The sequence below is a fragment of the Cherax quadricarinatus genome, chromosome 54 (genome assembly GCF_038502225.1).
Source record: "Cherax quadricarinatus isolate ZL_2023a chromosome 54, ASM3850222v1, whole genome shotgun sequence".
Classification (NCBI taxonomy): Eukaryota; Metazoa; Arthropoda; class Malacostraca; order Decapoda; family Parastacidae; genus Cherax; species Cherax quadricarinatus.
In genome coordinates, this window is record NC_091345.1 from 19,723,617 (window position 1) to 19,736,990 (window position 13,374).

Consider the following 13,374-nt stretch of genomic DNA (forward strand, 5'->3'; position numbering starts at 1 on the left):
TTAGGTCACCCTGCCTCAGTGGGATACAGTCTTCTTGATGGAAAAAAAAAGTTGATGGGTAGACTTATGGATGTGCATGTTTCTAAAGGGGCAACAGATATATCAGATCATTACACAGTAAGAGTAAGAGTAGATGGGTCACAACTGAGAATGGCAACAGTATGAGAGACAAAAGGAGGATGTAGTTAGGGTAAGATATAAGCAACTACTGATAGAACAATGGGAAAGTGAGAGTATAGGTAATAAGGAGGTTGAAGGGGTATGGGGTAGATTAAAAAATGCATTGTTGGAGTGTGAAGTGGAAGTTTGTGGATATAACAGGGTGGGTGGGTGCAGGAGGGAAGAGGAGAATTGGTGGAATGATGAGGTAAAAATAGTAGTAAGGAAGAAAAGGTTAGCATATGAGAAGTTTTTACAAAACAGAAGTGATACAAGGAGGATGGAATATAAGGAAAGTAAAAGAGGTTAAGAGAGTGGTGAGGGAGCATAAAAGCAGATCAAATGCGAGTGGGTGAGGTTCTATCAATAAATTTTGCTGAGACTAAGAAAAAGGTTTAGAATGAGAATAATAGGTTGAGGAAGCCAATGGAACAAATGGATTTAACAGGGTTTGTTGTTAATATTAATCCGATTAAAGCAGCAAATCTAATGTAGTATAGTGCAATTTTTTGATAATAGAAGACAGAAATAGAGAGAAATGCACTGAGAATAATATATGATAAAAACAGAAGAGGAGAGTCATTAGATGGGGAGTTGGAAGTATTGGGAAGATAGCAAGAATATTTTAAGAAGCTGTTAAATGTTGGTGAAGGGAGGCAGTGATTTCATGCACTGACCAGGGAGATATAACATCATTTAGGAGTGAGGAAGAGCCAGCTGTGAGAGTGGGGGAGGTGTGTGACAGTGGATAAAATGAAAAGGGTTAAAGCAGCTCGGATTGATGGGATCAAGACAGAAACATTAAAAGCAGGTGGGGATATAGCTTTAGAGTGTTTGGTACTTTTGTTTAATATATGTATGAAAGAGGTGTGATGAATGGTTTGAAAAACCGATAAGTTGAAGATTGAGACACTTATGCAGCATATGGGAATCTTTATTCAGGAAATGTTTCGCCACACAGTGGCTTCATCAGTCCAATACAAAGAGGAAGGCGTAAGGAGAGGAGGAGTATGAGGTAATCAGTCCCTCAACCTGGAGTCGATGTGTTCAGTCCATCAATCTACAAGATTGATGGACTGAACACATCGACTCCAGGTTGAGGGACTGATTACCTCATACTCCTCCTCTCCTTATGCCTTCCTCTTTGTATTGGACTGATGAAGTCACTGTGTGGCAAAACGTTTCCTGAATAAAGTTTCCCATATGCTGCATAAGTGTCTCAATCTTCAACATGTATGAAAGAGGGATGGATTTATGAAGGATGAGGTTAATCTTAGAACTGATGAAGGAAAAAAGGTGAGTGGTGCATTGAGGTATATGTGGAGGCAAAAAATGTTATCTATGGAGGCAAAGAAGGGAATGTATGAAAGTATAATAGTACCAACACTCTTATATGGGTGTGAAGCTTGTATTGTAAATGCTGCAGCAAGGAGGCGGTTGGAGGCAGTGGAGATGTCCTGTCTAAGAGCAATGTGTGGTGTAAATATTATGCAGAAAATTCGGAGTGTGGAAATTAGGAGAAGGTGTGGAGTTAATAAAAGTATTAGTCAGAGGGCTGAAGAGGGTTTGTTGAGGTGGTTTGGTCATTTAGAGAAGATGGATCAAAGTAGAATGACATGAAGAGTGTATAATTCTGTAGGGGAAGGAAGGCGGGGTAGGGGTCGTCCTCGAAAAGGTTGGAGGGAGGGGCTAAAGGAGGTGTTGTGGGTGAGGGTTTGGGCTTCCAGCAAGCGTGCGTGAGCGTGTTAGAAAGGAGTGAATGGAGACAAATGGTATTTGGGACCTGACAATCTGTTAGTGTGTGAGCAGGGTAATATTTAGTGAAGGGATTCAGGGTAACCGGTTATTTTATATAACCGGACTTGAGTCCTGGAAATGGGAAGTACAATGCCTGCACTCTAAAGGAGGGGTTTGGGATATTGGCAGTTTGGAGAGATATATTGTGTATTTTTATACGTATATACTTCTAAACTGTTGTATTCTGGGCACCTTTGCAAAAACAGTGATTATGTGTGAGTGAGGTGAAAGTGTTGAATGATGATGAAAGTATTTTCTTTCTCTTTGGGTCACCCTGCCTCGGTGGGAGATGGCTGACTTGTTGGAAAAAAAAAAAAAAAGGAGGGAATGTTATCTAGGGATTGGGAGAAAGCAGAGGGGGACAAAAGAGTAAAAATTATATGGAAATAAGCCTACTGAATTCTCCATGGGGAAGTGGAATAAAGTTCTTCCTCTGTAAGCCATGTGTGTTGTAAGAGGCGACTAAAAATAGGAACTTTTGTTTTTCTTTTTGGGCCACTCTACTTCAGTGAGATATGGCCAGTTTGTTGAAAGAAGAAGCCTGCTGAGTATACCTGGTAAAGTGTATGGTAGATTTATTATTGACAGAATTAAGGGTATGACTGAAAGCTGGACTGCAGATGAACAAGAAGGCTTTTGAAAAGGTAGGGGATGTATAGATCAAGAGTTTACATTGAAGCATATAAGTAAACAGTATCTAGATAAAGGTAAGGAAGTTTTCATTGCATTCATGGATTTAGAAAAAAAACATATGATTGGGTGGATAGGAGCAATATGGCAGATGTTGCAAGAGTATGGAATAAGTGGTAGATTACTGAAAGCAGTTAAGAGTTTTTACGAGGATAGTGGGGCTCAGGTTAGGGTACAGAGGAAAGAGAGATTATTTTCCAGTAAAAGTAGGCCTTAGACAGGGATGCATGATGTTACCATGGCTGTTTAACATATACATCGATGGGGTTGTAAAAGAAGTGAATGGTGAATGCTAGTGTGTTGGGAGGAGGTGAGGGATTCAAATGTATAGAATCTAATACAACGTGGGAGTTGTCACAGTTGCTTTTTGGCAATGACACTGTGTTTTGGGAAGATTCTGAAGAGAAGTTACAGAGGTTGGTAGACGAATTTGGGAGGGAATGTAAAAGAAGGAAACTGAAAATGAATACAGGCAGGCCCACCTTTACAGCACTTCGCTTTATGGCATTTTGCCAATGCAATGATTTTCAGTTATACCCATTCTTCATTTATTCAGACTTCCTACAATGAATATATTCACCACTCACTATAAGGTAAGGACAAAAAGATTTTAAGGGTGTGTAAAATAAGAAAGTGGAAAGTGAACATAGATAAGAGTAAAGTGATAGATGTATCAAATGAATTAGGTGAAGAAAAACTGGATATCAGATTGGAGGGAGGGAGTATGGAAGAAGTGAATGTGTTCAGATATTTGGGAGTAGAACTGTCAGTGGATGGGTTTATGAAGGATGAAGCAACCATAGAACTGATGAAGGAAAAAAAGTGTGTGGTGCATTGAGGTATCTGTGGAGACAAAGAACATTACCTATGGAGGTAAAGAAGAAAATGTATGAGAGTATAGTGGTATCAACACTCTTATAAGGGTGTGAAGCATGGGCTTTGAATGTTGCAGCAAGGAGGTGGCTGAACACAGTTGAGATGTAGTGTCTAAGGGCAATGTGTGGCGTAAACATTATGCAGAGAATCTGTAGTGTGGAAATTAGATGTTGAGTTACTAAAAGGGTTGAGGAGGGATTGTTGAAGTGATTTGGTCATTTAGACAGGATGGAGCAAAATAGGATTATTTGGAGGGTGTATAAATTTGGACTGAAGGGAAGGAGGGGTAGGGGTCATCCAAGGAAGGGATGGAGGGATGGGGTAAAAGAGGTTTTGTGTGCAAGGGGCTCGGACATACAGCACGCGTGTGTGAGCATGTTAGATAGGAGTGGAGACAAATGGTGTTTGGGATTTGACTAGATGTTGGAGTGTGAGCAAGGAAATATTTTGTCAAGGGATTCAGGCAAGCCAGTTAACTGGAGGTGTGAAGTACAATGCCTGCACTTTCAAGGAGGGGTTATGGGATATTTGATGTTTAGAGTGACATCTAAACTGTCTTATCAGCACACCTCTGCAAGGACAGTGATAGTATGCATGATGGTGAGTTTCTTTTTTTTTCTAGATTACGATGCCTCCGTGGGAGATGACTAGCACGTTAAACAAAAAATAAAGTAATATGTGTACTGTATATCCTAGGTAGTAGGTTGGTAGACAGCAACTGCCCAGGGAGGTACTACCGTCCTTCCAAGTGGGTGTAAAACAGAAGCCTGTAATTGTTGTACATGATGGTAGGATTGCTGGTGTCTTTTTTCTGTCTCAGAAACATGTGAGATTTCAGGTACGTCTTGCAATTTCTACTTACACTTAGGTCACACTACACATGCATGTACAAGCATATATTTACAACATACACCCCTCTGAGCTTTCTTCTCTTTTCTTACTAGTTGTTGTTTGTATTTATTTCCTCTCATCTCCGTGGGGAAGTGGAACAGAATTCTTCCTCCATAAGCCATGCGTGTTGTAAGAGGTGACTAAATTGCTGGGAGCAAGGAGCTAGTAACCCTTTCTCCTGTATATATTACTAAATTTATAAAGAGAAACTTTCATTTTTCTTTTTGGACCACTCTGCCTCAGTGGGATACGGCCGGTGCATTGAAAGAAAGAAAGAAGTGTACTGTATGTGCATTTTTAAACCTAGCTCTATTGCTAACTTAGTATATGATAGTGTAAACATGTTATCAGGCTTGTATATGTATTTGAAAGTAAAAATAAAGTCTATGTTTCACTTTACAGTGGTAGCCTGGAACCTAACCTGTTGTGTAAGTGAGGTCTGCCTGCATAGGAAAGACCAGGTGATGAAGGTAATAAAAAAATTAAGTTAATGAAAGATTGGATATCAGATTGGAAGGAGGGAGCACGGAGTACAAAGGAAGTGTATGTGTATAAATCTGTAGTGGAGAGAAGGTAGGGTAGGGGTTGACCTAAGAAAGGCTAGGGGGAGGGGGTAAAGGAAGGTTTGTGTGTGGGGAGGGCTTGGACATTCAGCAGGTATATTAGATAGGAATGAGTGGAGACAAATGGCTTTTATGACTTGACGAGCTGTTGAAGTGAGAGCAAGGTAACATTTAAGAAGGGATTCAGGAACACAGACAGCTGGACTTGAGTCCTGGAGGTGGGAAGTACAGTGCCTGCACTCTGACAGAGGGGTGGGGATATTTGTAGTTAAGAGGGGCATCAGAATTGTAGTACTGGCATGCCTCTGGCAAGAGTGATAGTGTGAATGATGGTGAAAGCTTTACTTCTTTTTTTGGGTCACACTACCTTGGTGGGAGATGGCCAGTGTGTTAAAATAATATTTAAACATTCATTATCCTACTTGAGTCATACTGTACTAATATCAGTTTCATTGGCATCAGGTATGATACACGATAAGAGTGATTTTCTTAAAAAACATTACATTTTGATAAGTGTAGTACTCATACAGCCTATAGTATGCAGAAAATTTTGGACTGAATTAAAACTAATAAAGAAACTCAAAGTACAGATATAATCATGTAATGTGTAAAGTTTTGAGCAGTACTAAGGCTAACAGACATTCAGGTAAGATTACACATATTAACAACAATGGCACTTAATATAATGATAAAACTAATACAAAAAACTAACCTAAAAAGCTGATATATCAATAATAAAGGAACTAAGTATAATAAAACTAGTCTTAAAAATCACAAGGGAAATCGATATAAAGGCATGAAATATAATAATAAAACTACAGTAATAATAACAAAATGTGTATTTGTTTCACCCAACAACTGTACCAGACCTTGTGTGGACAGGAAGGGAGGGAGGGAGGGAGGAATGGAGGGAGGGAGGGAGGGAGGGAGGGAGGGAGGGAGGGAGGGATGAAGGAAGGAAGAGAGGGAGGGAGGGAGGGAGGGACGGAGGGAGGGAGGGAGGGAGGGATGAAGGAAGGAAGAGAGGGAGGGAGGGAGGGAGGGAGGGAGGAAGGGAGGAATGGAGGGAGGGAGGGAGGAATGGAGGGAGGAAGGGAGGGAGGGAGAGAGGAATAGTGGGAGGGAGGGATGGAGGGAGGGAGGAATGGAGGGAGGGAGGAATGGAGGGAGGGAGGGAGGAATGGAGGGAGGGAGGGAGGGAGGAATGGAGGGAGGGAGGGAGGAATGGAGGGATGGAGGGAGGAATGGAGGGCTGGAGGGAGGAATGGAGGGAGGGAGGAATGGAGGGAGGAATGGAGGGAGGGATGGAGGGAGGGAGGAATGGAGGGAGGGAGGAATGGAGGGAGGGAGGGAGGAATGGAGGGAGGGAGGGAGGAATGGGAGGAATGGAGGAAGGGAGGGAGGAATGGAGGGAGGAATAGAGGGAGAGAGGAATGGATGGAGGGAGGGAGGAATGGATGGAGGGAGGGAGGAATGGAGGGAGGGAGGGAGGGAGGGAGGGAGGAATGGAGGGAGGGAGGGAGGGAGGGATTGAGGGAGGGAGGAATGGAGGGAGGGAGGGATGGAGGGAGGGAGGGAGGAATGGAGGGAGGGAGGGAGGGAGGGAGGAATGGAGGGAGGGAGGGAGGAATGGAGGGAGGGAGGAATGGAGGGAGGGAGGGAGGAATGGAGGGAGGGAGGGAGGAATGGAGGGTGGGAGGAATGGAGGGTGGGAGGAAGGGAGGGAGGAATGGAGGGAGGGAGGGAGGAATGGAGGGAGGGAGGAATGGAGGGAGGGAGGAATGGAGGGAGGGATGGAGAGAGGGAGGAATGGAGGGAGGAATGGAGGGAGGGAGGGAGGAATGGAGGGAGGGAGGGAGGAATGGAGGGAGGGAGGGAGGGAGGGAGGAATGGAGGGAGGGAGGGAGGTAGGAATGGAGGGAGGGAGGAATGGAGGGAGGGAGGGAGGAATGGAGGGAGGGAGGGAGGAATGGAGGGTGGGAGGGAGGAATGGAGGGTGGGAGGGAGGGAGGAATGGATGGAGGGAGGGAGGAATGGAGGAAGGGAGGGAGGGAGGAATGGAGGGAGGGAGGGAGGGAGGGAGGGAGGAATGGAGGGAGGGAGGGAGGGAGTCAGGAGGAATGGAGGGAGGGAGGGTCAGGAGGAATGGAGGGGGAGGGAGGGAGGGAGGAATGGAGGGAGGGAGGGAGGGAGGAATGGAGGGAGGGAGGGAGGAATGGAGGGAGGGAGGGAGGAATGGAGGGAGGGAGGGAGGAATGGAGGGAGGGAGGGAGGTAGGGGAGGGAAGGGGAGGGAGGGAGGTAGGGGAGGGAGGGGAGGGAGGGAGGGAGGGAGGTAGGGGGGGGAGGGAGGGGAGGGAGGGAGGGAGGGAGGGAGGGAGGGGAGGGAGGGAGGGAAGGGAGGGAGGGAGGAATGGAGGGAGGGAGGAATGGAGGGAGGGAGGAATGGAGGGAGGGAGGAATGGAGGGAGGGAGGGAGGAATGGAGGGAGGGAGGAATGGAGGGTGGGAGGAATGGAGGGAGGGAGGAATGGAGGGAGGGATGCAGGGAGGGAGGGAGGGGAGGGAAGGGGAGGGAGGGAGGGAGGGGAGGGAAGGGGAGGGAAGGGGAGGGAAGGGGAGGGAGGGGAGGGAGGGGAGGGAAGGGGAGGGAGGGGAGGGAAGGGGAGGGAAGGGGAGGGAGGGGAGGGAAGGGGAGGGAGGGGAGGGAAGGGGAGGGAGGGGAGGGAGGGAGGTAGGGGAGGGAGGGAGGGAGGAATGGAGGGATGGAGGGAGGAATGGAGGGCTGGAGGGAGGAATGGAGGGATGGAGGGAGGAATGGAGGGATGGGGAGGGAAGGAGGGAGGAATGGAGGGAGGGAGGAATGGAGGGAGGGAGGGGAGGGGAGGGAGGGGAGGGAGGGAAGGGAGGGAGGGGAGGGAGGGAAGGGAGGGAGGGGAGGGGAGGGAGGGGAGGGAGGGAGGGGAGGGAGGGAAGGGAGGGAGGGAGGGAGGGAAGGGAGGGAGGGAGGGAGGGAGGGAGGAAGGAAGGGAGGGAGGGAGGGAAGGGAGGGAGGGAGGGAGGGAGTGGTGGGAGGGGAGGGAGGGAAGGGAGGGAGGGAGGAGTGGAGAGGAGGGGGGAGGGAGGGGAGGGAGGGAGGGAGGGGAGGGAGGGAGGGAGGGAGGGAGGAATGGAGGGAGGGAGGAAGGGAGGGAGGGAGGGGAGGGTGGGGGGGGTGGGAGGGGAGGGAGGGGAGGGAGGGGAGGGAGGGGAGGGAGGGGAGGGGAGGGGAGGGAGGGAGGGACACCTTAATATGTACTTCATATTTTGTAACTTTCTGAAATCTTTTATGTGACTGCTATCTGCTTTTGGAAAATGCTTCAAGAGAAAATTTGCATAAGGTAAAGAGGTCCAGACTTTGTCCTTCTGAGGCCTTGAGCTGTGTTAAGTGCAAAAGTTTCTATTTCATGAGACCCAAAGATGCAGTTTAGATCAGTATTCTAATATATAAGATAGTAATACATAAATGTGGCTATACCTTTCATATCTTCCAACTTGGTGTGAATTCTGATACTTGTCTCTGGAGGCGTGGGAGGTGGTGGAGGTGCTGGAGGAGTTGATGAAGGCGTTGGAGTTGATGTGGGTGTGTGGGTTGGTGTGTGGAGAACTTGTGATAAGGTGAGCCCACTGGCCACAGTGGAGGATGGTAGTGTGGATGGTGTTGGAGCTACCTGGATGACACTTGGTAAATTGTTGCAGCCTGAACTGTCATTGTTTGAAGGTTTCAGTGCTGCAGGTAAAATAATCTGGGGATACTGAACAACAGAAATCAAGAGATTAGAATAAAATAAATTAGGATGATGGATATAATTAATGCAAGTAGCTAGTATGAATTACTGTACAAAAAAAAAGAAGTATAAAAAATGTGAAATATCTTTTTATGAATTGTCATACTTTGTATGAAATGCAGTTTTAGCAGGATATTACTCTTCATAAGAGTAGAGTTCTTGAAAATTCTCAAAGACTGAAACTGTGATGAGAAGGGGGTTCAGGATTTTAGGCATCCAAACAAAAAAGATTTTACGTATTTTTCTTTTTACCTCAATATCCACTTTCCACTAAGGCAGGGTGACTCAAAGAACACAAAGAGTAATGGTAAACAGAGTATAGTCAGAGGCAGCTACACTAAAAAGTTCTTTTCCACAAGGTACAGGACAGTACCAAAATTTTTACTGATACTGATACTCAATTTGAGGCCAATACTCATACTAAATTTTAGTCTGGATGTCCAAGCTCCTCGCACACAAAACCTCCTAGGGCAAACCTTACCCTGCCTTCCTTCCACTACAGATTTATACACCCTCCAAGTCATCCTATTTTGCTCCATCCTCTCTATATGTCCAAACCACCTCAATAAACCCTCTTCAGCTCTCTGGATAATACTTTTAGCGACCCCACACCTCGTAATCTCCAAGCAACAAATTCTCTGCATAATATTTACACTATACACTGCGGAAAGCCATTTTTTTCCACTTATAAATGCCAGACAACAAGTTTACACTAACTTATATAAAGTCAGTAATAGAACTAGGCATTAAAAAACACAATAAAGAGTAAAATACACACACAGTACACTCATTACTTACCTTAATGTAGGGTGAGAAGTGAGTAGTAGTATTTATTTGTAGGAAGTCAGGTGTGGGAAGTATGGCAGCCAGCCAAGGCAGCCCACCCCACCCCACCCACACATAATATACGACATTTCGAGTACCCCAGAGCGATAAAATACAAACACAGTACATTCATTAATTACCTTAAAATATTTGTAGTCTTAATGTAGGGTGAGAGGTGAGTCATATTTATTTGTAGGAAGTAAGGTGTGGGAGGTATGGTAGCCAGCCAGGGCAGCCCACCCCACCCAACACCACCCCACCAACACGTAATGTAAACAAAAAGAAGCGTCTGCTTTTGGTGGATACACGTTCATTCCCATGTCTGTGAATCTTATATCATAATACAAACACATTACATTGTGTACAAGTTGTCTCCATGTTGAAACAGTAATATAAATAAAAAGGAACACTTCCATTCTCATGTAACACCATTTTTAGAAGAAATGACGTTTTGAGTGAAGGAATACGAAAGTAATAATTTTCTAGTACCCCCCAGTAATATTATAGTGTACACATTTTCTCTGATGATGGACTAGAGAAAACGTTATTCTTGCCGTCCCTCCTACAAGTCTCCTGGCTACCACGTCTCATTTTTATGTTAATTTATTCTACTGTGGGGTGTATTTATCAAGTTTATATGTTACATAGCGTGTTTATTATATAATTTTGAAAAAAATATCATAGATGGATTAATTGAAATGTCTACATTAACATAATAAACGACATTTAATGTGCCCAAGAGATTATTATTATTAACATGGTGTCAAGAGTAGAGAGACTCTTAGTGATTTTAATGTGTACCTGCACGCCAGCACAGTGTGTAAGCATATTTAGATACAGATACTACAGATAAGTATAATTATCAGACATTATAAAGAGATGTGCTCATGGAGAATGTAAACAAACTGTGTGGGGCGTGCCGTATAAGAAAGACGGATTGCCGTATACAGAGATTTAGTCATAATTTGAAATTGCCGTATTAATGGAACGCCATAAATCGGGGCCCTATTGTATATTATAATTACAGTGGACCCCCGCTTTACGATATTAATCCGTTCCCGAGAGCTCATCGTATGCTGAAATTATCGTAAGGCGAATTAATTTTCCCCATAAGAAATAATGGAAATCAAATTAATCTGTGCAAGACACCCAAAAGTATGAAAAAAATTTTTTTTACCACATGAAATATTAATTTTAATACACACAAACTGAAGAAGACATGCACAGTTAATACTCTATTAAGAATAGAATACATGACACTTGCCTTTATTGAAGATCTGGTGATGATTGATGGGATGGGAGGAGGGGAGAGTGTGGAAGTTGTTAGTGTTTAGAAGGGGAATCCCCTTCCATTAGGTCTTGAGGTATCAAGTCCTTTTCCGGGGTTACTTCCCTTCTTTTGATGCCACTAGGACCAGCTTGAGAGTCACTGGACCTCTGTCGCACAACATATCTGTCCATAGAGCTCTGTACCTCTCGTTCCTTAATGATTTGTCTAAAGTGGTTCACAACATTGTCATTGTAATAGTCACCAGCATGGCTTGCAATAGCTTTGTGAGGGTGATTTTCATCCATAAAGGTTTGCACTTCAAGCCACTTTGCACACATTTCCTTAATCTCTTTTCAATTCCATACTAGTTCTCACCCTTTTTACCACAGGGATGGCACTAGAAGCTTTCTTGGGGTACATGGTGACTTATTTTGCAGTTACAAGCACTAAAAACACTGGGATAATGTGAAATGTACCGAATGTATGCATAGATGCGACCACACTGGCTGGCTTGTAAACACTGGCGCTGAGGCCACAAGTGGGACGCGTCCTGGACGAATCACGTAAGGCGAGTTTTTTAGCGCGAGGTGAGGCAAAATTTTTGCGTTAAAATGTATTGTATGGCAGATTTAACGGAACGCGATGCCATCGTAAGGCGGGGGTCCACTGTATTTCAATATATAATACTCATCAATTTATGGAAATAAGTCACACTGTTTGACTATATGGCCAATATGCTGAAAAAATCCTACACTCCTACATACTTTTGGAATCCATAGAAGTACTACATGAATCATTACTTACCTTTTGTTTGAGTTCAAGTTGACACTGAAGGAAAAGTTGCTGTTGCTGGAGTAGTATATCATACGATGTTTCGGAGTGGCTTGTGTTAGATTCACGCTTCACAGCACTTGGAGGGCCCTGTATACAAGTAAGATGCTTAAAAGAGAGCATTTACTTTCACTTGTATTTAGTAGTTAGCAAATAATATCATTACATTAATATTATTATTAACATTTTCCTAGATGATCAGTGCTATTGAGTTATCTTGAAAATACTTTGAAAAATAATAGAAATATTTCCAGTATTATGTTGGCAAGATATTCACAATATGAATAACTGTAACCAAGAATTGTTTTTTCGAAAATATCTATTTAGATATAAATACAAACGTTCTACCTCCATGGAATTTCATAATTTATTATTAAAGTTTCTGTAAATAGATAGCCAATGCTTTGTAGAAATAATTTACCCATAAAATATCTTTGAAGTACTGTAAATTGTTCTCTGCAAATAGTCTGGTATAGTATGTGAAATGTGTGTGTTTGAATTAAGTCGGGGAGAAATCATTGTTTTGTTTTCTTTGTTGCTAATCACTAGGTTATGGCTATGCTCTGTGACCCACAAGTGTTCTGTATATAGTTTACATATATATACAATAAGTCCTCACTTAACATCGTCAACAGGTTCTTAGAAACTGTGACTTTAACCCTTTTGGTGTCTGTCCCAGTGTATCACGGCTTTAAAGACAGAGTTGGTCCCGTAGTATAACACCATGAACTCAGCTCACTTAGATGAACTGTGAGCTGTAAATTTGAGCCTAGATATGAGAGAATGGGTCTATGCAGCAAGTGTGAACCATATAAAAAAATCTTGCAGCACGCAGTGCGAATTGAGAAAAAAGTGCAACTATGTTTTTGGTTTAAAACAGCGACTTTGCAGTGTATTTTTGAATGGTTTTTATGATTATAGTCTCAGTTTCTTGGTCTCATTTGATAGAATGGAAGATACATTACAGAAATAGAGATGATTTTGATTAGTTTCAGGATTGAAAGTAGCTTCAAATTGAGCTCAAATTAGCAGAAATGTTCGATTTTTGCTGATATTCCAGAGTACGCAAATGACATCATTTGTCCAACAGGCGTCCAACTGACCAGTCTAATATGCATTTAAGAATGCACTGACATTATTTATACAATTATTACAATAATGCAGTAGTCTACATAACAGTAAATCTACTTTCTGTGTGAATAAAAATTCAAAATGAAAAGCAAGTGTAATGCTGATGTAATATACACAGACTTTGCAAAAAACTCTGACAAGTGCAATCATAGTGTAATAGTGCACAAAATCCATGCTAAATGGATAACTGGCAAAGAGGGGAGATGGACCTTCAACTTTCTAACCAATCGAACACAAAGAGAAGTGGTAAAGAGAGTTCCTAAATCAGAAGCTGCCATAGTGAAAAGCTCTGTACCACAAGGCACAGTACTTGCCCCCATCCTGTTCCTCATCCTCATATCAGACATAGACAGATGTAATCCACAGCACCGTGCCATCCTTTGCAGATGATACTAGGATCTGCATGAGACTGTCATCTATTGATGATGCACTTAACCTCCAAGAAGATATAAACCAAGTTTTCCAATGGGCAGTGGAAAACAATATGATGTTCAATGAAGACAAATTCTAACTACT

General features: G+C 43.5%; 1 protein-coding gene across 6 annotated transcripts in view; it reads right to left on the reverse strand.

The window, feature by feature from the left end:
• Mrtf (Myocardin-related transcription factor) overlaps window positions 1–13,374 on the reverse strand; it is a 332,782-nt gene that overhangs the window by 36,095 nt on the left and 283,313 nt on the right. For all 6 annotated transcript variants that reach the window (XM_070096707.1, XM_070096705.1, XM_070096704.1 and 3 more), the window contains 2 exons: window positions 11,701–11,817; window positions 8,492–8,768 (listed from right to left, as the gene is read on the reverse strand). In XM_070096707.1, coding sequence (XP_069952808.1) covers window positions 8,492–8,768; window positions 11,701–11,817 — 394 coding nt within the window. The remainder of the gene's footprint in view (window positions 1–8,491; window positions 8,769–11,700; window positions 11,818–13,374) is intronic.